Source organism: Anomalospiza imberbis, chromosome 16 (genome assembly GCF_031753505.1).
Source record: "Anomalospiza imberbis isolate Cuckoo-Finch-1a 21T00152 chromosome 16, ASM3175350v1, whole genome shotgun sequence".
Taxonomy (NCBI): domain Eukaryota; kingdom Metazoa; phylum Chordata; class Aves; order Passeriformes; family Viduidae; genus Anomalospiza; species Anomalospiza imberbis.
In genome coordinates, this window is record NC_089696.1 from 15,670,158 (window position 1) to 15,693,541 (window position 23,384).

At 58.3% G+C, this 23,384-nt stretch overlaps 2 protein-coding genes across 6 annotated transcripts in view; one reads left to right on the forward strand and one right to left on the reverse strand.

Moving 5' to 3' along the window:
* TSC2 (TSC complex subunit 2) overlaps window positions 1–2,274 on the forward strand; it is a 35,591-nt gene extending 33,317 nt beyond the window's left edge. For all 4 annotated transcript variants that reach the window (XM_068207308.1, XM_068207309.1, XM_068207310.1 and 1 more), the window contains one exon: window positions 391–2,274. In XM_068207308.1, coding sequence (XP_068063409.1) covers window positions 391–558 — 168 coding nt within the window. In that variant the 3' untranslated portion in view covers window positions 559–2,274. The remainder of the gene's footprint in view (window positions 1–390) is intronic.
* A 1,806-nt stretch (window positions 2,275–4,080) lies between these two features.
* PKD1 (polycystin 1, transient receptor potential channel interacting) overlaps window positions 4,081–23,384 on the reverse strand; it is an 82,685-nt gene continuing 63,381 nt past the window's right edge. For both annotated transcript variants that reach the window (XM_068207307.1, XM_068207306.1), the window contains exons 22-46: window positions 23,154–23,298; window positions 21,717–22,319; window positions 21,123–21,279; window positions 20,604–20,856; window positions 19,883–20,078; window positions 19,099–19,269; window positions 17,715–17,858; window positions 17,042–17,252; window positions 15,516–15,642; window positions 14,749–14,865; window positions 14,549–14,598; window positions 13,704–13,906; window positions 13,091–13,190; window positions 12,397–12,515; window positions 11,756–11,958; window positions 11,071–11,265; window positions 10,711–10,850; window positions 9,992–10,119; window positions 9,176–9,341; window positions 8,483–8,608; window positions 8,151–8,325; window positions 7,417–7,704; window positions 6,961–7,095; window positions 6,379–6,693; window positions 4,081–6,019 (exon numbers count right to left, since the gene is read on the reverse strand). In XM_068207307.1, the coding sequence (XP_068063408.1) occupies window positions 5,441–6,019; window positions 6,379–6,693; window positions 6,961–7,095; window positions 7,417–7,704; window positions 8,151–8,325; window positions 8,483–8,608; window positions 9,176–9,341; window positions 9,992–10,119; window positions 10,711–10,850; window positions 11,071–11,265; window positions 11,756–11,958; window positions 12,397–12,515; window positions 13,091–13,190; window positions 13,704–13,906; window positions 14,549–14,598; window positions 14,749–14,865; window positions 15,516–15,642; window positions 17,042–17,252; window positions 17,715–17,858; window positions 19,099–19,269; window positions 19,883–20,078; window positions 20,604–20,856; window positions 21,123–21,279; window positions 21,717–22,319; window positions 23,154–23,298 (5,046 nt within the window). In that variant the 3' untranslated portion in view covers window positions 4,081–5,440. The remainder of the gene's footprint in view (window positions 6,020–6,378; window positions 6,694–6,960; window positions 7,096–7,416; window positions 7,705–8,150; window positions 8,326–8,482; window positions 8,609–9,175; window positions 9,342–9,991; window positions 10,120–10,710; window positions 10,851–11,070; window positions 11,266–11,755; window positions 11,959–12,396; window positions 12,516–13,090; window positions 13,191–13,703; window positions 13,907–14,548; window positions 14,599–14,748; window positions 14,866–15,515; window positions 15,643–17,041; window positions 17,253–17,714; window positions 17,859–19,098; window positions 19,270–19,882; window positions 20,079–20,603; window positions 20,857–21,122; window positions 21,280–21,716; window positions 22,320–23,153; window positions 23,299–23,384) is intronic.

Consider the following 23,384-nt stretch of genomic DNA (forward strand, 5'->3'; position numbering starts at 1 on the left):
TTGGAAGGGACCTTAAGGATCATCCAGTTCAAGTGTGGCAATGTCAAACAATTTGACTGGCAGTAAGGGCTTTGGGGAGCTTAAGCCTGGAATCCCAGAATCACTGATATTGGAAAAGCCCTCCAAGCCCATCGAGTCCAACCTGTGTCCGATGCCCACCTTGTCCCCAGCCCAGAGATTGCCACCTCCAGGGATGGGGACTCCAAAACTCCCTGGGCAGCCCTTTCCAGTGCCTGACCATCCTTTCCATGGGAAAATTCCTCCTGATGTCCCATACCTGGACACAGAGAGAGGGGCACTGCCAGTGTCCTGGTAACCTGCCCTGCCCAGATAGAGATTTGGAAGAATTTTGGAGAGAATGGAGCTCACCTGCTCTCCATTGCCTTTCAGCTCCGTGAAGAGACGCAGTACCAGAGCCCTGGCCTTCCCCTGCAGCTGCACCCCTCTGCCCCCACAAAACCCCCTCCCCAGATCCCCCAGGACCCCCCTCCCACCTACGAGACGGGGCAGAGGAAGAGGCTGATCTCCTCCGTGGACGACTTCACTGAGTTCGTGTAGGGCCAGGCTCGGGGTGTCCCTGCTGGGACACTGAGGCCGTGGAATTGTGTTCCCTGCCTGCTGATCCCTGCAGCTGCATGGACACAGGGATTGGGTGGCGCAGCCTGGCTGCTCCTTGCATGTGGACTTGGCACTGAACCTGCCAGGAGCTTTGGGTGCCCCTGAGGACGACACTGGATTCCCAGCAGAAGCTCCCAGAGGACCAACCCACTGTGTTTGGTTTGATTTGAGCTGTTTCAAAGCTTCTGTGTTGGGAAATTCCCTGCAGAACCTTTCTTTGGACTCCTTCCACACCAGTTCCTGGTGGAAGCAGACAAAGGATGATACTCTGCAAAGCCTCGTGTGAAGGTACAGGAATTGTGGGATTTTTGAGGACTTTATTGGGAATGAAATATGAAGTATTGAAAATCCAGTTGCTATTTCTGAGCACCCCAGAATCCCAGCTTCTCCCTGAACCTTGGGGCTGTCAGCACTTGGACTCTTTAGGCTCTGACTCATTCTGCTGCCAGCTCTGGAAAGAGTTAATTTGGATTCTCTCCTGCCCAAAATGCTGCCTAAGTTCCCAAGGTTTGTCTTCGTTTTGGCCATCTGCAGAACTTCCCTGGTTGCAGGAATGCTGGGGTGTTTCACCCTTCCCCATGCACCTGATCAATCCCTGTTCGTCTGCTGACAAGCCTTGGGGCATCATCTCCCCACGAGTTCTGCTTATTCCCTGACAGGGAGGCTCGCAGGGGAGACTGAAGCAGCTCAGTTGGAGCTTCCAGGGCAGGTGGGCACAGCTGGAATGGGACTTTCAGCCCATCCTGAGGCAAGGAGGGCACCAGACACTACACCACCCAACTGGGAGGCACCTCATAAGCTGGACTATACTGTGAGAACTTCATCTCCTGCTTGGTCTGTGAGTGGGAAGCGTGGCTTTGGGAATGGCTGCCAGCAGGGAGATGAAGACAAGTGCAATGTGCACCATGTGGGACTGTGAAGGGACAGGCGAGGGGACAGAGGGACAGCCCTCACCTGTGCAGGTGTGTGGGAGCACCAAGTGTCCGTTGTGTTCGAGTGTTCATGAGTCGTAAAGGAAATAAAATATTTGTCTGATCAGTGCGGTCCTGATGGCCTGGGAGAGTTCAGTGTAAATCCTTCCTCCTGTCCTGGTTTAGTTTCCCAGCCCGTGTTGCTCAGGGAACCACCCCTCCCAGGGCTGGACACACGGATTCCTGGCTGTGTTCCAGTCCCTGGACTGGGATATTCCCTCTGTGCTGGGGAGGGGACTTTGACAATTTGTTCTTGTGACACCCCCACTGACCACAGGTGAGCTCATTCATTAGCACCAGCTGTGCTAGGCTGGAGGATTTAAGTGTCTTGTGCTGTGCAGGAAACCTTAATTCAAATTATGGATGCAGAGAGAATGAGGATGGGGTGGAGAGGAGCATCTGGAGCAGGACAGAACCACCTGAGCCAGGTTTTAGCAGTCAAGTGTTTATTTGACTTTGTCACTTTGTAAGAAACATCCCCACAGTTACAAAATACATCTTTTTTGTTTGCAGTGAAATGTTGACCAGACAGGAACTGTTGGCATTTTGGTCACAATCATTGTTCTTAAAAAAAAAACAAAAATTAGAAAAAATAAGGCACTTACAGAAGTCCCTCCCTCTCCCTTGGAACAAATGGATGGGGGTCTCATTTTTCATTTAAGCAGCTTGATCCTGATGCATCACTGTGAGATTCAAGGCAATAAATAAGACACCATCTCTCAGTGACTACAGACACAAAAATATACATTCAGGGGGATTTTTGGGCTTTGAGTCAAGTTTATTGCTGTGAGGGTGTAACTCCATGACTGAATCCCTCTGGCTGCAGAGGAGCCTTTAGCTGGGACATGGAGGGGACCCTGGGACACTGCTGGAGCTGGCACAGGGGCTGCTGCACTGAGAACTGTGAGTGCTGGAAGCTGTGGGTGCTGCCCACCACGCAGGGCTGGGCTTTTCAAGGAACTCTGGGTGGCAGAGCTGCTCTCCTTACTTCAGGGAAGTAGGGCAGTTGTCTGATGCTGTTTCTGCTCCTCTGGGATCAGGAGGAGCACTTGGTAAAGTCACACGCACCGAGTCACACTCACACACACACGCAGGGCAAGGCACAGGCACTGGGGAACAAAAATCCAGATGGATTTGGGGAGCATCTTTGTTCCAGCTGCCCCTTAGCTTAGGAATGGCTGCTCAAAAACATTTGGGGCCCTGCTGGCCGCTCTTTCCCTCCTACTCCCAACCTCTTCTAATGAGGATACTCGAGCTGAGAACTGACCATCAGGAACTGCACTTTTTGGCTCTTCAAGAGACTTCCAAGACCTGCTTGGTTCATTTGGGACATTTCAATCACTGAACATTCCCACAGAGCCCTTGGGGTGGCTGGATCTACACCCTTGGTGCTCCACACAGGTGAGATGGCTTGTGCCAGGGCAGGTGTGTGGGGAAAGGAGCTTTGGAGCTGGAGGGACTCCAGCCCTGGGGACATCCCAGCTCTCTGGGACATCTCACCACTGTTCCTCTTACCGCCTTGCTTTGGGAACATGGCACTGGCACTGTCCCTGTCACCAAAAAGGAGTCATGGACATGTGCCAGAGCTGAGCCTGGTGCTGTGCTGCCTGGGAAGTTAAAGGAACAAAAATTCCAAGGCAAATAGTTTTCTATCTCTGGCTTGCAAACCAGGGTTTTTTTTCTGAGCACAGAGCTGACCAGCACCTGGTCCCAGCCCTGGGCTCAGACTCCAGCTGTTGGTTCTCCTGCTGCAGGCACCTCCCTGTCCCACTCCTGCCCTCTGGGCCCCTCTCTGCCCTCTTCCCCCCCATCCTGGTTACCAGGATTGCATTTCTCCCCTCTGCACTCCACTTTTCTGTGCCCTCTGCTCTTCCAACACCTCCATGCTGACCAAGCACCACCTCACTTGTCTTCTCCTGCCCTCATCCCTCTGCAGCCTTTCCACAACATCTGTCCTGCACAGCACCTGAGTTTTCCAAAGGTAATTTAGACCTGTCCCAAGGGCATCCCAGAGCAGCCAGTGTCCCCCTGCGGCCACCCTGACTCACATGGCCAAGGGAGCACATGGATGCTGGCATGAAACCTTCACAAGATCCATCACAGCTGGGGGCTGGAGGGGAGGCTCAGGAGGGGATGGAGCAATGGAAGTGCTTTAGGAGCCCCCTCTCTCCACCTGGAAAAGTCTCCCTGCCCTGGGAAGGCGCTTCCAGGCCCACCAGCACCAGAGGCTGCTGAACCCAAGGCCCCTGCCCTGCAGCTCTGCCCCCCTCAGCCTTCCCTTCCACCCTCTCACCTGTCCAAAGCACAGAGCAGCTTCTGGAACACACGGAGAAGCCCACTGAGGGCTTTTCCCCATCCACCTGTGGCCACTGCCCCGAGCCAGCCCAGGAGAGCACACGCACCACACACACACAGACACCCAATCCTTATATACACGGGACATTCCCAGGAAGAAGCACTTAATACATCCTTTAAATAACTCTGACAATAGTGTTCTGTCTCCTATCTACACGTTTCAAACACGGTACCGATGCTATGAAAATATAGCAAACATACAAAAATATATACATTTAAAAACCAAACAAACCCCATATAAATTACTTACAATAGCCATAAGGTGAAATGGGGCTGAGGAGGGGAAGGCAGCCCCCGGGGGGGGCTTCAGGCACCCCCAGGCTGTGATCTGGGGGGCCCCATGGCACAGGCCAGCTGTAGCCCAGCAGCTGTAGCCCAGCACATGGTGAATCCCAGCTGGCAGGGCTGGAGGGACCCCCAAAAAATCTCCCTCAGGGCTTCACCTGCCTCCTTTGTGCTCAGGGAAGGTGCTGGCACTGCTGCCTGAGCTGGGGCTGCGCTCCCCTCCTCCCTGCCCATTTCAGCTTATGATTTAAACAAACAAAATACTGCTTTTGTGATATATTATCCCATTCTTAGCTCGCACGTGTCACTGGTAGCCGAGGAAAGCCTTGTTTAAAGTGCTGGGCAGTACATAGGAACAAGTAAACCAAAAAAAACATACATATACTTAGGGCAATACATTCCTTGGGTTAGAGAAGCCAAGCAGCCAGCGGCGCCTGCACCCCGGGGCCACGGCGGGGGGACAGGACGGGTGGGGACCGCCGTGACACCAGCACGTTGGGAACCCCACACTGGGAGTTGGGAATCCCACGCTGGGAGTTCGGGAACCCCACGCTGGGAGGTGGCTGAGGCAGCCCAGGGGTCTCTCGTCCCCAGCTCGCTGCAATGTCCTTTGTTTTAAATACTGGGTTTCTTTAAATACAAATAATAGTACCAATTTCTGGAGGATAAAAGTAGCCAATACTGGAAATTAACTGCTCTGGGTGTAGATAGCATTTCTCTATATATCTATTTATGCTTAAAAAACAAGGTGGGTTAAATACCTTCTCGAAAGCTGTCGCTTTCCTCCACAGTGCGTCTGGTCGACAAAAATCCAAGACTTGGTCCAAACCTTCAAGGCCTGGGGCTCTCCTCTCCCTTTTCCATCCGGCACAGCCAGCAGGGAAGGGGGGGAGCTTTGTCCCGTCCCCCTGTGCCCAGCCCAGTCCCACCTGTGGCCGGTTGCAGCCGGGGCGTTGAACACCCCCAGCTGCTCCCTGTGAGCCAGCAGGGATCTCCTGCACCTGCTCATGCCCCGGGGAAAGGCTCGGCCTTCTCCCCTTCCATCTTTACCACTGGAACGCTCCCATGGGGCCACTTCTGGAGGGCCGGTGGCCGTGCCAGCAGCGTGGCCGGAGAGCCCCCGTGCCCGGCCGGCCCAGCCGCCGCGGCAGCTCCGGGCGGGCACAGCCCGCCCAACAAAGCCCTGCCAGGGCATCGCTCCCGCACCCCCGTTACTTGACCGTGGGGTGCACCCGGTTCTTGGCCCGCAGGGGCCGTTTCCTCCTGGCCGCACAGGGCTTGCCCGGTGTGCCCGCGGCCGCGCTGACCCCGCGGCTGGCCCGCAGCAGCCGGCCGGGCACCGCACTCCGGCCGCCGGGCACGGCCCCGGCACAGCGCGGGGACAGCGGCTCCGTGTCCGGCACCTCCGGGGACGGGCCCTGCTCCGAGCTGCCCGGGCAGCCCCGGCCCGGGCCCCCCTCGGGCCCGCGGTGCCTCCTGCGGGCGCGGCGGCTGCGGGAGAACTCGAGCAGGTGCTCGATGCGGGACACGTCCTCCGTCACCTGGTTGACGCGGTCGAACTGCGCCAGCAGCATCTCGAAGAGCGAGAGGAGGCGCTGGATGTCAGCGTCCACCTCCAGGCTGTCGCGGGCGCTCAGCACCAGGCTCAGCCCGTCCAGCTGGCTGGAGGACGTGGAGGTCCTGGAGCTGTCGGAGGCGGCGCTGGGAGTGGGGCCACGGAAGGACTTGGAGTCGCTGGAGTCTCGGGAGGGCAGCGGCTCCATCCCCTCGAACCTCACCTTGTGCCGGAACTGGGAGGGAAGAGGAGAAAGGGGCAGGGTTAGGGCAGGAGCTGGGAACGGGGAACACTCCCTACAGCTCCAGGGCTGCTCCCAGCCATTCCTGGTGTGACAGGCATGGGCTGGATCCCAGATAAAGCCACGTGGGAACTCTGGGGCTGAGAATGGGCAGCTGATGCCTGTACGTCAGCTGGGCCTCATCTCTTGGGCCCCCAGGGGTGGCCACTGCTCCAGCCCTCGCCTGCCAGAGGAACCCGGCTGCAGGAAGCAGCCAGAGGCAGGGAAAGGCTAAGGATGCTGGATGCTGCTCTGTGCCACCGAGCCCCTTCTCCACAGAGCCCCCAGGCCGGCCTCACCCAGGCTGGCCTCACCTCCTTGGCTTTGCTGAAGCCCATCCACATCTTGAGCCTGCGCACGAACAGCTCGACCATCTCGTAGTCCTGGGGCTCGAAGGCGGGCCGGTAGAGCTCGAAGTGCATCTCGCGGTAGCTGTGGATCAGCACCGCCGCCAGCAGCCGCAGCACGACCCACACCTCCAGCACCACGTAGGAGGTGCAGAAGAGGCAGTAGAGCCCCGAGGCCTCGGGCAGGCAGGGCCGGAGGCTGGCGCTGCCCCGCAGAAGGGCCAGCAGCAGCAGGAGGCTGCTGCCCACGCTGCGGAAGGACTCGGAGGAGGAGGAGAAGAGCTGCGGAGGGACAGAGGAGATGTGTGAGAAGGGAGCAGCAGCAAAGCGTTCCCCTGACCTTCAACATCCCCTCCCACGTGGGCCCTGAGGGGTGGCCAGCAAACGGGCTGGGACAGGGACACACCCTGGCCAAAGGTGCCGGTGGCAGGATGGGCACAGAGTGCCCAGGGGACCCAGGGGCTTTGCTCATGTCATGCCAGGGTGAGGGAAAAGGGGCAGCAGGACCACCAGCAGCCCCTCTGTGAGGGAGGGGGACGGGGTGGTTACCAGGAAGCCGAGCTGGGCATAGGCCAGGAGGAGGAGGGCGAAGGCCACCCCTGCAGCCATCAGCTCCTTCATGGATTTCTGGAAGGTCTTTCCAAACACTGACCACTGCCGGACAAAGCGCAGCTGCTGGGCAGCCTGGGAGGGGAGAGGAGAGAGTTACAGACACGCCCTCAGCCCAGGAAGGGTCTCTCAAACACAAGAGAAACCCAAACCCCAGCAGAGCACACACACCCCAGCCTGCAGGTCGCTTGCAGAGAGAGCCATCCCATCGGCCACACTTGGCTGAACTCCCCAAGAGAATCGAGGGCCCGGAGGCCTCAGAGACCCAAAGTGCCCAGCAGAGACACACGTGGCCTCCCTGCCACCCCCTCCCCTGGCAGGGCTGTGCAGGGGTGACAAGCACAGCGGGGCCAAAGCACCCAGCACCCACGTGCTGCTCCCCCAGCCCCCCCGTACCTGCACGGTCAGGAGGAAGAGGAGGGACGCGGCCAGGCTGCTGAAGACGGAGCTCAGGAAGGCCACCTGGTAGAAGTTGGTGAAGCCCCTGCGGTTGCTGAGGTACCTGAGCCACTGCTGGTCGGCCAGAGTGGCCTGGCTGAGGTGCACCAGCACGGTGCACGTGGTGAGCAGGATGAAAACCCACTGGCTGTAGTTGCCCCACAGGGTGAAGTAGGCTCTGCCTTCCTTCTTGATGGCCAGAGACTCCGACACCACGAAGTAAACCACAAACAGCATGAGGAACACCTGGGGTAGGAACAGAGAGGTCACAGGAGAGGTTATGGAGACATTACCAGCAGAGGAGGAATGGAGAAGTCACCAGGAGATGAGAGGACAAGCCCTGACTGCTGTGCTGCACTGGGGGACCCTGCAGCACCCCAGGACAGCAAAATCCCCCCAAACCAGGCCAAGTTCCGCCACTGCACACCTGGAGCAGCCCCTGCATGCTGCCCTGCCCTCCTCGCTCATGCAGCACCCCAGGCCCTCCTGAAGGCCCCCAGGGCCCACACCCAGTGCCCCTGTGGCAGGGTGGCAGCGCCCAGGGGATGAGGGCTCTGCTGACACCACACCCAGGCAGGGCGACAGATGTGGGGACAAGTGGCCTCAGGGAGTCCACAGTGACCAGCGTGGGTGAGGGTCCCCAGAGCCCCCCGCGCAGAGTGCACGGGGTGCAGGGGAGGCCCCACACTGACCATCATGAGGAGCTGCAGGGTGACCCCCCCGCTGAGCCGCAGCAGGGGGAAGGGGCTGACGGCGACAGCGGCGATGGCCTGGCCGGCCCCAGGGAACTCCAGGCGCAGGGTGAGGGCCACGTGCAGGTCCACGCTGGGGTTGTACTGCAGCAGCTCCACAAACACTGCCCGGCTCCTGCAGAGGGACAGCAGCAGCTCAGGGGCCGGGACAGCACCGGCTCTGGGGCCACTCTCGGGTGGGACATGGATGCTGTGCCCCTGTGACACTCCAGCAGCACCCCTGAGGAGCCCAGGTGACAGCAGGACACTCCCTCTGGCCCTGCCACACTCACATGTTGTCGATCCACGTGTGCTGCTGCAGGAACTCCAGCTGAGCCCGGCTCTCCTCCAGGGAAGGGCCCAGCTCCTGCACGTAGCCGCTGCTGTCGTAGAAGGAGATGTAGCCCCAGTACCAGATCCTGCAGAGGAAGAGGAGCCATGGGTGAGGCTGAAGGACACTGGCTGCCCTCCCACGTGGCAGGCCAGGATCCAGTGTGCAGATGCAGATCCTGCCCCTCAGGGTTTATTTCACAAGACAGATTACAGGAGTGCATCGATCCACCTCAGTGCTCCCAACCTCAGAACAGCCCCAAGCCCTGTGGTGGCCCACACCTGCATGGAGATGATGCTTCTGGGGACAAACCAGAGAAGAAACCAAGGGTGATTCATGTCCTGCCCAGGGTGCAGGACAACCTCCTGTCACCCCCTTGAGCAGAAATCTGGGGTGCTGGGTTCCCCTGCGCTGTCTGTGCCCTGGAAGGAGCAGAGTTGAACCCCCTTCCCCCTGGGCCCCCAGAACAGCACGATGCTGCTGTTCAGGCCATTCGGAATTTCTGTGTCGATCCCCCCTTTGCCAGGCTCAGGGGCTGAGGTGAGGGCTGGGAACAACCCAGGGCACCTGTAAAGACCTTGGAGAGGTCTGTAAGGGTCCCTGGAGGAGGAGCAGGGGTGGGAGCAGGGGTGGGAGCAGGCAGGGCAGCCCTTACCCTGCCAGGTCGGGTGCTGAGTGTGCCCACGCCGCCGTTCCATTCCCGGCTGTGCTCTCCCAGCCCACTCCATAGTCAGCAGTGGCAAAGCTGTGCTGGTCAGTGCAGCTCCTCTGGGCACTGCCCATGCCCTGCAGGATGTCCTGGGCACTCTGCTGGCACTCAGCTGCAATGAGACCAGGCTGTGAGCCCAGCACAGCCAGCACGGAGCTCACCTTCCCTCCCAGCCCCTCCAAACCCATCCCCTCCAGTGCACCAGGGTGAAGGAATGGGCACAAGTCAGGGATTCAGAAAAGGATGGATATTAATAATAAAAACAGCTGTCTAATTTAGGACTCGCTATACAGCCATGCCTCCAGGTCAGAGTGGATTAGGTGGGTACAAGTGGAGGAGAACAGAGACATCCCAACTGGCCCTGGGAAACTGGGAACCTGCACTCTGGTCCCTGGATGCATCATTGGCTTCAACCTGCCAGAGGGCAGGGCCAGATGGGATATTGGGAAGGAATCTTCCCTGGGAGGGTGGGGAGGCCCTGGCACTCAGAGAAGCTGTGGCTGCCCCTAGATGTCTGGAAGTGTCCAAGGCCAGGAAGTGGAAGGTGTCCCTGGATGGACTTTAAGGTCCCTCCCAGCCCAAACCATTCCAGGATTCCAGGATCCACTGCCCCACTGATCTCTGCAGAGCAGAACCACTGCCTCCCCAAGGCGTGCTGCCTCCCCTGAGCCCCAGCTGCACGCAGAGCTGCCCATTTCAGCCCTCCAGGACTGGCACCTCGCACTGTGACAGCGGCGCCACCGTCCCTGCCCTCCCTCCTACCTCCCCGCAGGCGGAGCTGCCGCAGCCGGGCTGTCCCCAGCGTGGTGCTGTGGCTCTCCTGGCCAGAGCCGTTGTTGTACAGGTAAGGGAGGAACACCTGAGACATCCACACCCAGAACTGATCCGACCTGCAGGGGGGAAGGGGTGAGATTGCCGAGTCAAAGTTCCAGGGACTTTGGGGCACGAGCAAGCCACACTGATGTGCACAGAGAGCCCAGGGCTTTGCAGGGACACAACCTCAGCCCAGCGATCCCCAGTGCCAGACTGGGCTGCTGGGAGCTCCCAGGGGTGTGGAAAATCAGCTGGGAAAATTGAATCCAGTTAAACCCATGTGAAGAGCGAGGAAAGGCAGGCTCTGGCCAAGATGTCATTTCTGGGGGCTCTCATGAGTGACCCTGTTCATGGCTACAACTTGTGGCTGTAAATTCTGGAGACAGAGAAACTCTTGTGCTTTAGAGCAGCTCCAGAAGGATCAACATCAGCTCCCACAGCCCCTTCCCACCGGGAAAATCACTAAACCTCAGAGAAATGAAACCTCTCAATCCCAGAGGCCCCTCTGCTCTCCGGGGGAGCAGCAGAACCACGGAGACAAACAGGACCTGCTCACTGCTGTGCAGTGCCCAGTTCCACATGGGCACCAAGGAACCTCTAACGGGACAGACTGTGGAGCACAAGCCCAAGAGACGACCCCCCTGACCCCCCCAGGGGCTGGCAGGTACCTCTTGATGAGCAGGAAGTCGTTGCTGCCCAGCTGCTGTTTGATGGAGCTCTGCAGGAGGAAGGCCCGGCTGGTGCGGGAGGCGTCGCCGTAGTTGGTGAGCAGGACCACCAGCAAGAACATCATGTAGATGAGGAAATTCTGGGAAGCAAAGAGTAAAAATGGGATTGCATGGAAGGGCTGGATCCCAGTCCTGCAGCAGAGCAGTGCTTTCCATGGCCATGCACCAGGATCAGACCCAGAGATTGAGAAACTGAGGCAGGAGCTAGAGCCAAGCACTCGGGGCATCCCAGCCAGACAGGGAAGGTCAACACTCAGATGTGTCTGAGCCCTGGGCACCAGGCAGCAGCAGATGTCCCACCTTGAGCATCCTGTGCAGCAGTTTGACCTTCCTGGCCTCCTCCTTGGCCTGGAAGAGGGCAAATCCCTGCGGGGGCCGGACCTTGCTGATCCTCTCGGACACGTGTTCCACGCAGGGCTGCTCCACCAAGGTGTCATCCTCCTCTGGGTGCAGCCTCTTGGCAACCAGGGAGAAATAGAGGGCTTCCAGCAGCACCTGGGGCACAGGGAGAGTGCTGAGCCTGCAGGGAGCTGTGCCACCTCAGCATTGCAGCAGCAGCTCCCGTGGGCCCCTGGGCACAGCCAGCACAGCACAGCCCCTACCTGGACCTTCAAAACCCAGTGCCACCAGCCCTGCCACCAGCCCTGCCTCTGGTGTGCACATCCTGCCCTTCCTGAGGGGATGGGAGAGACCATTCAGTGCACACAGTGTCCACTCTGACCTGATTTCTTTGTGGAAGGTGTTGTCAAGCACTGGAAGGGGCTGCCCAGGGCAGTGGTGGATTCGCCATGCCTGCAAGTGTTCAAAACCCACGTGGATGTGGCACTTGGGGACATGGCTTAGTGGTGAACATGGTGGTGGTGCCTGATGGACTTGGTAATTTTAAAGGGCTTTTCCAGCCTTAACAACTCCATGACTGTGATTAGCAGCTGGACAAGTTAATTCCACATACAGGTCTGCGCTACTGCACTCGTGCCACGCTCACCTTCAGGGGCTCCCAGACCAGGAACGAGGCCAGAAAGCTGAATATCCCTGAGATGAGCCACATGAGGGCCACGCTGGAGGAGAAGCCCACCCCGATCCACACGGAGACGCCCGCGGCGGTGGCGAAGAGCAGGAGGCTGATGCCATGAGCCAGGAGGGAGCACCAGGGCGGGAGCAGGCGCTTCCTGAACGTCTGGTCTGCAACTGGGAGCAGGAGGAGGAGGAGGGAGAGCAGTGTGAACACCACTGCACAGGTCCCCGTGAGCACAGGAAGGGCTGGGCTCAGCACTCAGCCCAGCAGAGAGCCCGCCACCAGCCCTGGGAGAGTTTGGAGGGATCACCCCACACATTTCTACCACTGGTGGCTGCAGAGGGTGCGGGGAGCAGAGCAACTGGGGGAGGAGGGAGCCTCGCCTCGCCAGGGGACACTGCAGGGACTGTCACAGCACCGGTGCTGGCCCAGGGCTTACTGAGATCCAGGCTCCAAGAGAAGCTGGCAGGAGCAGCGATATCCCAGGCAGGGAGCCGCCCTTCCTAAGGCTCCTTTTCTGTTTTATTTCCAATTTACCCCACTGTGCCTCCAGGTGCTGTAGTGTGGGACGGGCCCTGTCCCCACACACCCCGGGGGCACAGCCCTGGTACCTGTCCAGGTGGACTTGGCCGATCTGCTCACTTCCCTGGGAGGAGGTGCCACGCTCTGCCCTTTGTCGTTCAGCCTCTGCATCATGACAGTCTCCACCTTCTCCCCGAACACGCTGGACCTGCCGGGCACAGGGGGAGCCTGCTGAGAGCTGGGCCACTGCTGGCTCTGTGCTGAGCAGGCTGGCACCAAGGGGGCTGAATTCCAGTGCCAGCACCAGTGCTGGGACATCACACACGTCCCCAAGGCACAGACACTGCTCTGTGTCTCATGGACAGGGCCTGAGAGTCCCTCCCTTCCCTTGGCCTGCCACTCTGCAGTGGCTGGTGGGCTGCCAGCCCTGGGGGTGGTGGTCAGGGTGCCCATCAGGGTGTCCTGGCCTTGGTAACACTGCAGAGATTTGGGCAGAATCCCCTTCTCCCTCCCATCAGTGCCATGAAGGGAGCCCTCATCCCAGCACTCTGCCCACAGTCCAAAACTGCTGGAGACAGCTGTGGCTTTAGGGCAGGTTCCAGGTGGCTCCTGGAAGGGTGGCAGTGCCCTCCTGGAGCTGTGGCTGTGGGGGCTGCAGGAGTCATGGCCAGCAGGGACAGAGTGACCCTGGAAAGCATCCCAAAGCCAGCTCAGCTCAGCTGGGGGTGAGGGCAGGGGGTGGGAGGCTCTGGCCCCGTGGGGCTCTGCTCCCCAGACACTCACAGGCCAGAGATCAGATCTGTTTCTGCCCTCATGTACGGCCCCAGGTCCTGGGAGATGCCGCTGGCTCCATCTGCCAGGATCTGCCGGATCAGATCCTCATCTGGGAAAGAGAGAGCACAGACAGCGTTGGCAGGAGCCCAGCTCCCAGCACCACCCCAGGGCATGGCTCAGCCACCTGGTGGAACAGGGGAGGAGGAGGAGGAGGAGGAGGAGGAGAGGGGTCACAGAGACGTCCTTCTCCCGGGGACAGCCCTCCCCTGCTCCCTGTCCTCCAGCTCCTGTCTATCCCAGCTTGGCCACAGAGCTGGGCAGAGAACTGCTGGTTCAGAAGGCCAAGTTCTCCTTCTCCAGCCACTTCCAGAGCCTCAGGGAGACACTGTGGCTTTGCAACCAGTGAGGAAGCGCTGGTTGATTGCAGCATTCCCACGGGAACACACCTGTCCTGGCTCCACTCTGCTGGCACCGTGCGACCACCCATCTCCGTCTGGTGCCCACCAGGATTTCTGGTTTTCCAGACTAAAATCCCCACGGAGCAGACACAACCCTCCTCCCCTGCCCTCCAGAGTGCAGCCAGTGGTGATGGCAGCAGCTCTGCTGTTCCACCTCCGCTCACCTGAGGCCGAGAAGTAGCGGGGCTGTCCCTGGTGAACCCCAAGGGACAAGGTGTCCTCCTCGGTGGCCAGCGGGGCCTCGAGCCCCAGGTGGCGGCTGGCCCGGCCTCTCTTCAGCTTCTGGATGGTGTTGTCCATGATGGAGGGGTCACTCAGCAGGTCTGGCCAGCTGAGCAGGGCCTCGCTGGAGGGCCACGGCACCAGGCTGTGGGAAAACGGCAACGGGGGCGGTCAGGAACCAGGGGAGCACGAGAAAAGGAACTGTCAGGAAAATTAACCCACAAGCATCAGAGGTTTATGTCCAAAAATGAGACAGAGGAGTTCTTTTACTTTATTCGAATAAAGGGGGAGGCCATGAGGCATTCCCCTGGGGTCTCTCAAAGTTTTGGAGGACACAGCCTCCTTTTTATCCCAATTTCCCGGCCACATTTCCCTTCTCTCTTTCCCCTCTGGCTGAGCTACTTGAGAGGTTCAGACTTCCCAAAATGCCTGATACCAGAAATTTCCCTCTAATGTATAACCCTCCCTTGTAATTTTTAATTCCTATGGAATTTAGGGTTTTCCCCCATTGCTTCTTTCATCTTTCAATGTCCAATTTAATTTATCAGCAGCCCTAAAGTTTATTTGTAAAAGCAAATATCTTTTATCATTCATCCATCAGTGGAATCCTTCCCATTGTTTCTTTTATCTCTCAGTGCTAGTTTTATCTACCAGCAGACCCACAGCTTGTTTGGAAAGACAAATCTGCTATTCCTCTCAGAACTGAAGAGGGAAACAACTGTGGGAGCCAAGCCCAGCAAAGCACAGACTGAAGTCCTGCTTGCTCCACCTCCAGAAAGCCACTCACCTCTTGGAGTCCTCCAGGAACAGATCTGTTTTGGTTTGCTCAGAGAAGGCCTGCGGGGAACAGGAAAGTTTCAGGATCATGACACAGGCTTGTGCCTGGTCAGGGCAGCGGGCTGGGAGCATCAGGAGTCACTGAGCTGCTCCTGGCCCGGGGCTCACACCTCCAGGAGCCTGCCCAGCTGCGGGGAGGGAAGCAGTTACCTCTGCCTGCAGCCCGGGGAAGGTGGGGAAGGAGCTGTCAAGGATTGAGGAGTCCAGGTAGTTGTCGATCTCCAGGGACTGCTGGTCTGAGTGAGTCACTGTGTGGCTGATGGAGACCTGCAGGGCACACAGGAGGGACAGAGGTGACACTGCCACTGAGAGCAGCCACATGCCCATCCTCCTCTGCCTCCCAGACACCTGTAGCCACACTTGCCACAACCAGGGCCACCCAGGCTGTCTCAGCTAGGAGTCTGAAAGCTTTTCCTGTGTGCTCTCAGCAGCATCAGCCACATTTGCTGCTCATCAGTCCCCAAGCAGCTGGCTGCAATACTTATTGGGGCTGCTAATTGTGCTTAACTAGTCGGTAAATCCCCAGCTAATCCCTGCCCAGCTGCCTCAGCACAGCTCTGCTCAGCCTGCTGAGCTCTGCCCCGGGCAGACATCAGAGAGGCTCCACTGAGCAGCTCCTGGGCTCCTGCCTTGGGCATTTGGGTGCCTGTCACACACGCTGACATCCTGAGGGAGGAAGTGCCTAAACAGCTTCTAAAATCTGCCTTTTGGTGCCTAGGCAGAAGCCAGCAGTGATCTGAGCTCAGGGAGGGGCAGAGGCCAGGGAAGGGTCTGGCCCTGGTGCAGCACAACCAGGCAAGTGCAGAGCTCAGCTGGAGGAGTGAGGTCCCAGGAAAGGCAGAATTCTGCCTCCTAAAAGCAAACCTGGTGGCCTCCCACCCACCCGAGCAGCCTGCAACCATCCCCCCGCTCCTTACCTTGCCACGAGCCATCCGGAAGAGAAATAAAATGAGCAGGTAGAGAGGGTAAACCACCACGCTGGACACCAGGCCAACAGCCACCGTGTCCACGCTGACAGGGATCAGGCTGGAAACGGCCACGTTGCTGCAGGGAAGCAAGAGGGATCAGAGAAAGTGGCAGCAGCAGCATTCGGGGTTGCCAGGTAAGCAAGCAGCAGACTGAAGTGCACAACCAGGAACTCCAGATGTGCAGAGAAGGAAATGGGTCTGAAAACCAAAATCAGGCTGGTGTTGGTCATCCATCATCCATGTGCTGGTCCCAGACTCTCAGAATGGGGAGGGCACACCCAAGGCACAAGCAAGGAGGCTCTTCCCAGCAGATGGAAGATGTGTCCTGACCCAACAGGACAGGCAGGAGGGCCCCGAGCAGGGTGGGACTGGTAGGGGACACACCTGAGGTGGACACTGCCCACCACACCATGGACACACCTGAGGTGGACACTGCCCACCACAGCATGGAAACACCTGAGATGGACACTGCCCACCACACCATGGACACACCTGAGATGGACACGGCCCACCACAGCATGGACACACCTGAGATGGACACTGCCCTTTACACACCTGAGATGGACACTGTCCACCACACCAAACACACCTGAGATGGACACTGCCCACCACAGCATGGACACACCTGAGGTGGACACTGCCCACCACACCATGGACACACCTGAGGTGGACACTGCCCACCACACCATGGACACACCTGAGGTGGACACTGCCCACCACACCATGGACACACCTGAGATGGACACTGCCCACCACACCATGGACACACCTGAGATGGACACTGTCCACCACACCATGGACACACCTGAGGTGGACACTGCCCACCACACCAAACACACCTGAGGTGGACACTGCCCACCACACCATGGACACACCTGAGATGGACACTGCCCACCACACCATGGACACACCTGAGATGGACACTGCCCACCACAGCATGGACACACCTGAGATGGACACTGCCCACCACACCAAACACACCTGAGATGGACACTGCCCACCACACCATGGACACACCTGAGATGGACACTGCCCACCACACCATGGACACACCTGAGATGGACACTGCCCACCACAGCATGGACACAGCTGAGGTGGACACTGCCCACCACAGCATGGACACACCTGAGATGGACACTGCCCACCACAGCATGGACACAGCTGAGGTGGACACTGCCCACCACACCAAACACACCTGAGTTGGACACTGCCCACCACACCAAACACACCTGAGATGGACACTGCCCACCACACCATGGACACAGCTGAGGTGGACACTGCCCACCACACCAAACACACTTGAGATGGACACTGCCCACCACACCAAACACACCTGAGATGGACACTGCCCACCACACCATGGACACACCTGAGATGGACACGGCCCACCACACCATGGACACACCTGAGATGGACACTGCCCACCACACCAAACACACCTGAGGTGGACACTGCCCACCACACCATGGACACACCTGAGGTGGACGTTGCCCACCACGCCGTACCACACGGCGTTGGCGCAGAGGAAGAGGAAGATGAGGAGGCAGCAGCAGGTGGCCCTCTGGACGCGGGTGAAGCGGGAGCGGGGCGGGCGGTCCCACAGCGACAGCCACACGTGCTTCTCGAAGAACCCGCGCTGCAGCTCCGCCACGAAGATCCGCCAGAAGCTCCTCAGCTCGCTCTCACCTGGGGACAAAGTGACACACTCAGGGTGGCTGCACCACCGTGGGGACCCGGCTGAAGCTCCAGAGTAACCACACTCCATCCACAGGGGCCCTCCCCGTGCAGTGCTCCAGCTCTGAGGATGAGTGGCTGGAAAAGCTGCCCAGCAGAAAAGGGTCTGGCAGGAACAGGGGCTGAACGTGAGCCCAGCTGTGCCCAGCTGGGCAAGAGGCCAATGGCACTTGGCTCGTGCCCCAGGGCAGAGTCTGTTCCTTGTGCAGGAACCTCCAATCCTGGGCTCAGTTCTGGGAAGCTCACAAGAATAAAGATCTGGAGGGGCTGCGGCGTGTCCAGAGAGGGGAACAGAGATGGGGAAGGGTCTGGAGCACCAGGAGTGGCTGAGGGAGCTGGGGGGGCTCAGCCTGGAGAAAAGGAGGGGCCCAGGCACCAGGGGTGAGAAGGAGCCAGGGGATGTGGGGCACTCACTGGCAGCAAACACCTCCCTCTCCACCAGGCCATCGTTGTCCTCGCTCTCCACCGACAGCCAGTCGTTCACCAGGAAGAAATAGCTCTTGCTGCTCTGCAGGTCCCGCACGATGACGTGCTGCAGGTACCACGAGGGGCTCAGGCCTGAACGGGGGGAGACAAAGCAGTGATTTCATGGCACACATTCCCTGCGTGAGCCCGCGACGCTGAGGGGCCACATGAGCACCGTCAGTGGGACAGCGACACGACTGTCATCGGGGGGCACTGCACAGGACCCACCAGGGAAGTGTGGCACAGCCACCTCACCCTGAGGTGACATTTATGGTCACAGTGCACAGCACATTGCATCCTCAGTGTCTGGGGTGACATTTATGGTCACGGTGCATGGCACATTGCATCCTCAGTGTCTGGGGTGACATTTATGGTCACAGTGCATGGGACATTGCATCCTCAGTGTCTGGGGTGACATTTATGGTCACGGTGCACAGCACATTGCATCCTCAGTGTCTGGGGTGACATTTTTGGTCACAGTGCACAGCACATTGCATCCTCAGTGTCTGGGGTGACATTTATGGTCACAGTGCACAGCACATTGCATCCTCAGTGTCTGGGGTGACATTTATGGTCACGGTGCATGGCACATTGCATCCTCAGTGTCTGGGGTGACATTTATGGTCACAGTGCATGGCACATTGCATCCTCAGTGTCTGGGGTGACATTTTTGGCCACGGTGCATGGCACATTGCATCCTCAGTGTCTGGGGTGACATTTATGGTCACGGTGCATGGCACATTGCATCCTCAGTGTCTGGGGTGACATTTATGGTCACAGTGCATGGGACATTGCATCCTCAGTGTCTGGGGTGACATTTATGGTCACAGTGCACAGCACATTGCATCCTCAGTGTCTGGGGTGGCATTTATGGTCACAGTGCATGGCACATTGCATCCTCAGTGTCTGGTGTGACCTTTTTGGCCACGGTGCATGGGACATTGCATCCTCAGTGTCTGGGGTGACATTTATGGTCACAGTGCATGGCACATTGCATCCTCAGTGTCTGGTGTGACCTTTTTGGCCACGGTGCATGGCACATTGCATCCTCAGTGTCTGGGGTGACATTTATGGTCACGGTGCATGGCACATTGCATCCTCAGTGTCTGGGGTGACATTTATGGTCACAGTGAACAGCACATTGCATCCTCAGTGTCTGGGGTGACATTTTTGGCCACGGTGCATGGCACATTGCATTCTCTGTGTCTGGGGTGGCACCTGGCCAGTCTCTGAGGGAGACTCCATGTCCCCCTGCAATGTCCCCCCGATCCAGCGGTCACCACGGGCCAGCTCGCCCTGTGCAGGGCCAGCACGTGGCCCCTCCGTGTCCCACCTTTGTTGTCGTGCCAGATGCGGATGCGCCAGACGCTGCCCAGGCTGCGCTCGGTGGCGATCTGGAACACGTCCAGGCTGTTGCGGTGGAAGGCGTTGTCCCCATCCAGGTGTCTGTGGCCACTTTTGTTGTCCACCCCGTACAGGGCGATGCCCACGTGGGCCGTGGTGCCTGCAGGGAAGGAAGGGGCTCTCTCAGGGAAGGCCACCCGAGGTGCAGCTGTTCCCCAGCCCTGCCTGTGACAGCTCTATCCACAAACCCAGCCCGTGAGGAGAAGCCCAACTTTGTGCCTGCCTGCTGTTGGGAAGGATTCGGAACGAAGTGATGGATCCTGGAGGACAGCATAAGGAGCCAAAGGGCCAGCTGGGCAGGAGAGGGTCAGAAGTGAGGAACACCTCTCCCTCTGCAACCACAGCCCAGTCAAGGAAGGCAGGATGGGGGAATTTCTCTCCTGGGTGGTTCCTTCCAGCAGCAATTGTTTGTCCCACCACAACAGCGAGTGGGGGAGCAGCCTGGCTTAGTGGAAGGTGTCCCTGCCCATGTCAGGAGTTTGGAACCAGACGGTTTTTGAGGAACCTTCCAACCCAAACCATTCCCTTGACCTGCCCCATCATCGCACGATAAAACCTGGGAAAGCTGTGGGAAGCCCTGGACTGAAGCTGCAGCTCAGCTCTGGGCCCTGCAGGGAGCATTCAGAGCGTGACGAGCCCTCAGCACGCGGGACCTCAGGTGAGCTACAGGTGTCCCCCCGGGAACCAGGCACGGGAGCAGGCTGTGGGCTCACCTGATCCTCTGCCCCAGCCCGTTTTCACCAGGATCTCGTATTTGTACATCCCGTTCTTGCCGCAGAAGGGGATCACCCCCACGCGGTTCATGTCGATCATGTCCAGCTTGTGCACGATCAGCGCGGCCACCGAGTAGGTGACAAAGCACACAGCACACGTCAGCAGCACGATGTAGTTCAGCCCTGGGCCTGGAGCCTGGAGAAGAGAAAAGTGCTGAAAGGCAACCCCAGGAGGATCCCGTTCCCATTCCCTGCCTCCCTCCCAGCCGTGGCCCCGCTCACAGCCGTGGCCCCGCAGAGCCGGCAGCAGCAGCTGCCAGGAGCTCCCTGCTCCTGCTCACGTCACAGCGACACAGCCAGGAAGAGCTGGAGGCCCCTGGGAAGCAGGGAGCAGCTGGCAGGTGCGACTCCCTGGGATCAAACAGTGCTGGGTGACAGCTGGGAGGAACCTTTGGCATCTCCCTCAGATGTAGACACAGTGCAAGGTGTCCAGCCTACGGACTAAAGCCATCTGCAAAGGTCTGTTTCCAGCCAGGATTCCCAACCAGGGGACACAGCTTCCCCTGAGCTGTGCCCATCTGCACCTCCCAAAGGCTCCCAGATGCCTGTGCTGGTGCCAGCTTGGACATGAGACCAACAGGAGCCTATGGCTTTGCTCCAGGTGACAACAACCCGTTCTATGTGTGACAGCACTGCACAGCCTCTGCTTTGTTGTACTCACGGGAAAGATGAACTGGACAGAGTTTGGGGGCACAAACAGGCTGGCCCCAAAGGCTGTGAGGTGCTGGGTCAAGCACACGGCCTGGTCTGGCCTGGTCTCCTCCAGGGGGACAATTCCTTCTGTCTTCCAGCGCTTCTCCTGCTCGCTGAAGTACTGGCACAGGGACGTGTACAGCCCCAGGGTCACCTCCACTGCCGACCAGCTGAAGTGGTTGGTGATGTTCAGGTAGTATTTCTGGATGGGGTCGTCCGTTCTGGAGAAGGGAAAGAGCAAGGAGATGACTCCCCTGCCTCCTCAAGGGACTCCAGCCCCGTTCCGGTGGAGTGTGCCCATGGAAAGCTTCCAGCCACAAGGGCAGGGATGCACTCAAAAAGGAGGAAAAGCCCAGTGAACGTGGTGTAATTTACACCCTTCGGCTGTGCAGGTACTCAGGGGCTCCACAGACCACCTGAGCACCCCCCACACGCATCCACAGCACAGCCTGAGGCTGACAGGGACTACCAGGGAGGCTTCTCTTACCTGGGTGAGGTGAAGAAGGTGTAGAGCTTGTGGTCACTTCCAGCCAGGGCGTCCAGGCTGATTCTCTTGGAGGCAGAGCAGTTGTGCTCGTTGGGCTCGGGCTCATGATGGAGATAGGCCATGATGAAGGGCTCGGGCTCGCTGGCCAGGTAATGCTCTGTGGGGAGGGGAAGGAACAGAAAGGGCTTTAAAAACCCCTGGCAGGCTCAACCACAGGTCTGCTGTCAGCACTGGGGCTCAGGGAAGAAGGAATGCAGAGAGCTGTGGGAGATGCTTCTCCAGACTGTGCTCCTCAGAGGATGCCTGAGCACTGGGTACCAATGGGCCCGCCAGGGAGAGGGACTGGACAATGCCTTCCAGGGCTAATGTGGCTCAACAGAAGGGCTAGGAAAAGCAAAAGGCTTCTCAGGGCCAGAACCCACAAGCAAGGATGACACTGGGCATGGAGATTGTCCAGCACAGCCAGAACCTCGACCATGCAGTGTGGAACCCGCTGCTGCCACCCAGCATCCCTTCCCACACTGGTTATCCCTCACACCCAGCCCTCCTCTCCCACAGGAAGGACTAACAAAGAGATGGATTTGTCAGCCCTACCATTGAGGACTCTGTAGGTGAGCTGAAAGTGCAGTCCTGCTTCCCTGTTGTTGCTCTCCATGATCACAATCAGGTTCACAGACGTTCTTGCCTCGATGACTTCAGTGCCAGCCACGAGATTTTCGGGCTCTGTGCTGTTTGAGACCATCACAGTGATGGCTTTTTCAGAGTCCAGGCTCCCGATGGGGATCTGCACCCCGTTGTGTGTCTGGAACTCCATGGAGGCCACCTTGGTGGACACGGTGTAGTTGCTGATGTAGCCAAAAGGGAAAGGGTTGGAGTCCACTTGGAACATGACTTGGATGACATCCGTCAGGTTGGAAAGGGTGGAGTTGAAGGCCTGGGGGATGGAGAACTGGCAGTTTGGTGTGTTTTCGTAGCAAAGCAGGTTAAAGGGGTCAGACCTCTTGCCTGTGGCCTTAATTTCTCCTCCCACCAGCTCGAGGGGCTCTTCGTTCAGCACCCGGGATTTCATGAGGATTCGCATCAGGCTGGAAGACAGGTTGTAGGCTTTGGGAGCCAGCAGCAAATTGTGGGAATCAGCAAGCAGCTCCTGGGGCTTGGATTCTTGTGAAACTGTATTGACAAGGTGGATTAGGTCACCTGCCAGGAGAGAAATGAAGAGGAAGTGGTAAAGGGCCTGGATAACTGCTAGAGTCAGGTGAACACCTGACACCTTCCCAACGCAATCAGACAAGGTTTTCCTTGCTGTCTTCTCACTGTTCCTCTGCACATGACCTTCCCCACTGGAGTGTTCATAGCCCAGAGCTAAAAGCAAAGCTGTCAGCAGTTCCTGCAGCCTCTCTAATCTACCAGCTTTGGTGAGGAATACTTAATCACAGCACATTTGATTTCCCTCCCGTGTAGTGAAGAGAACCACAGCTCAGGAAACGGGGAGGGAACAGATAAAACAAAAACATGTTCCTAAGCTTTTGCACTATAAAGTGCACAACACTCAGAAAGGAGTGCAGAGGTAACAAGGGGTGCAGAGAAGGTGTCTCTGCTTCCCCCCAGGTCACCCAGGTGGGAATTTCCACACAGTGCTCCCAGATGCCCCAGTGAGGTTTGACAGCCTCCTTGGACTCCAACCAGGAAGACAAGCATCTGGAAGCCATAGCTGTTACTCATTGTTTACTAAAAAGAGAATCCCCTGGAGTATTAGTGAGCTTATTAGGAGTATTAGTGAGTTATACTAACAACTGTCAGATGTAAATGTCCACAGAGCAGCTGCCAAAGCCAGGACAACCCTGGGAAAAGCACAGGGAGCAGAGAGGGCTGGGATGCCACACTCCAAATGGCAGATGCAACTTCCAGAAAATTTGGGCCGAAGCCCAGATGGCAGAGGAAGGAGCCTGAAAGCTCCCCTCAGCCTGCTCCTGCCCCTGAGCCTGTCCCCTGTCCCCTGTCCCCTGTCCCCACCCACAGGACAAGGGTCACCTGTGATGTTGAGGATGTTGTCGGCGATGCCGGTCGGTGTCACCGTGCCCTGGGTGGTCTCCCCTTGCAGAATGGTCATCATGGTCTCCAGCTTGCTCAGGGTCCTTGTCAGGCATGACTTGCACACCAGCTCCTTGCTCACCACCTGCAAAGGGACCAGGGTCTGACAGAGCAGGAACAGCCCAGGGAAAGCCCAGCTGGCTCTGTCCTCAGGAGACCTTTCCCTCTGGA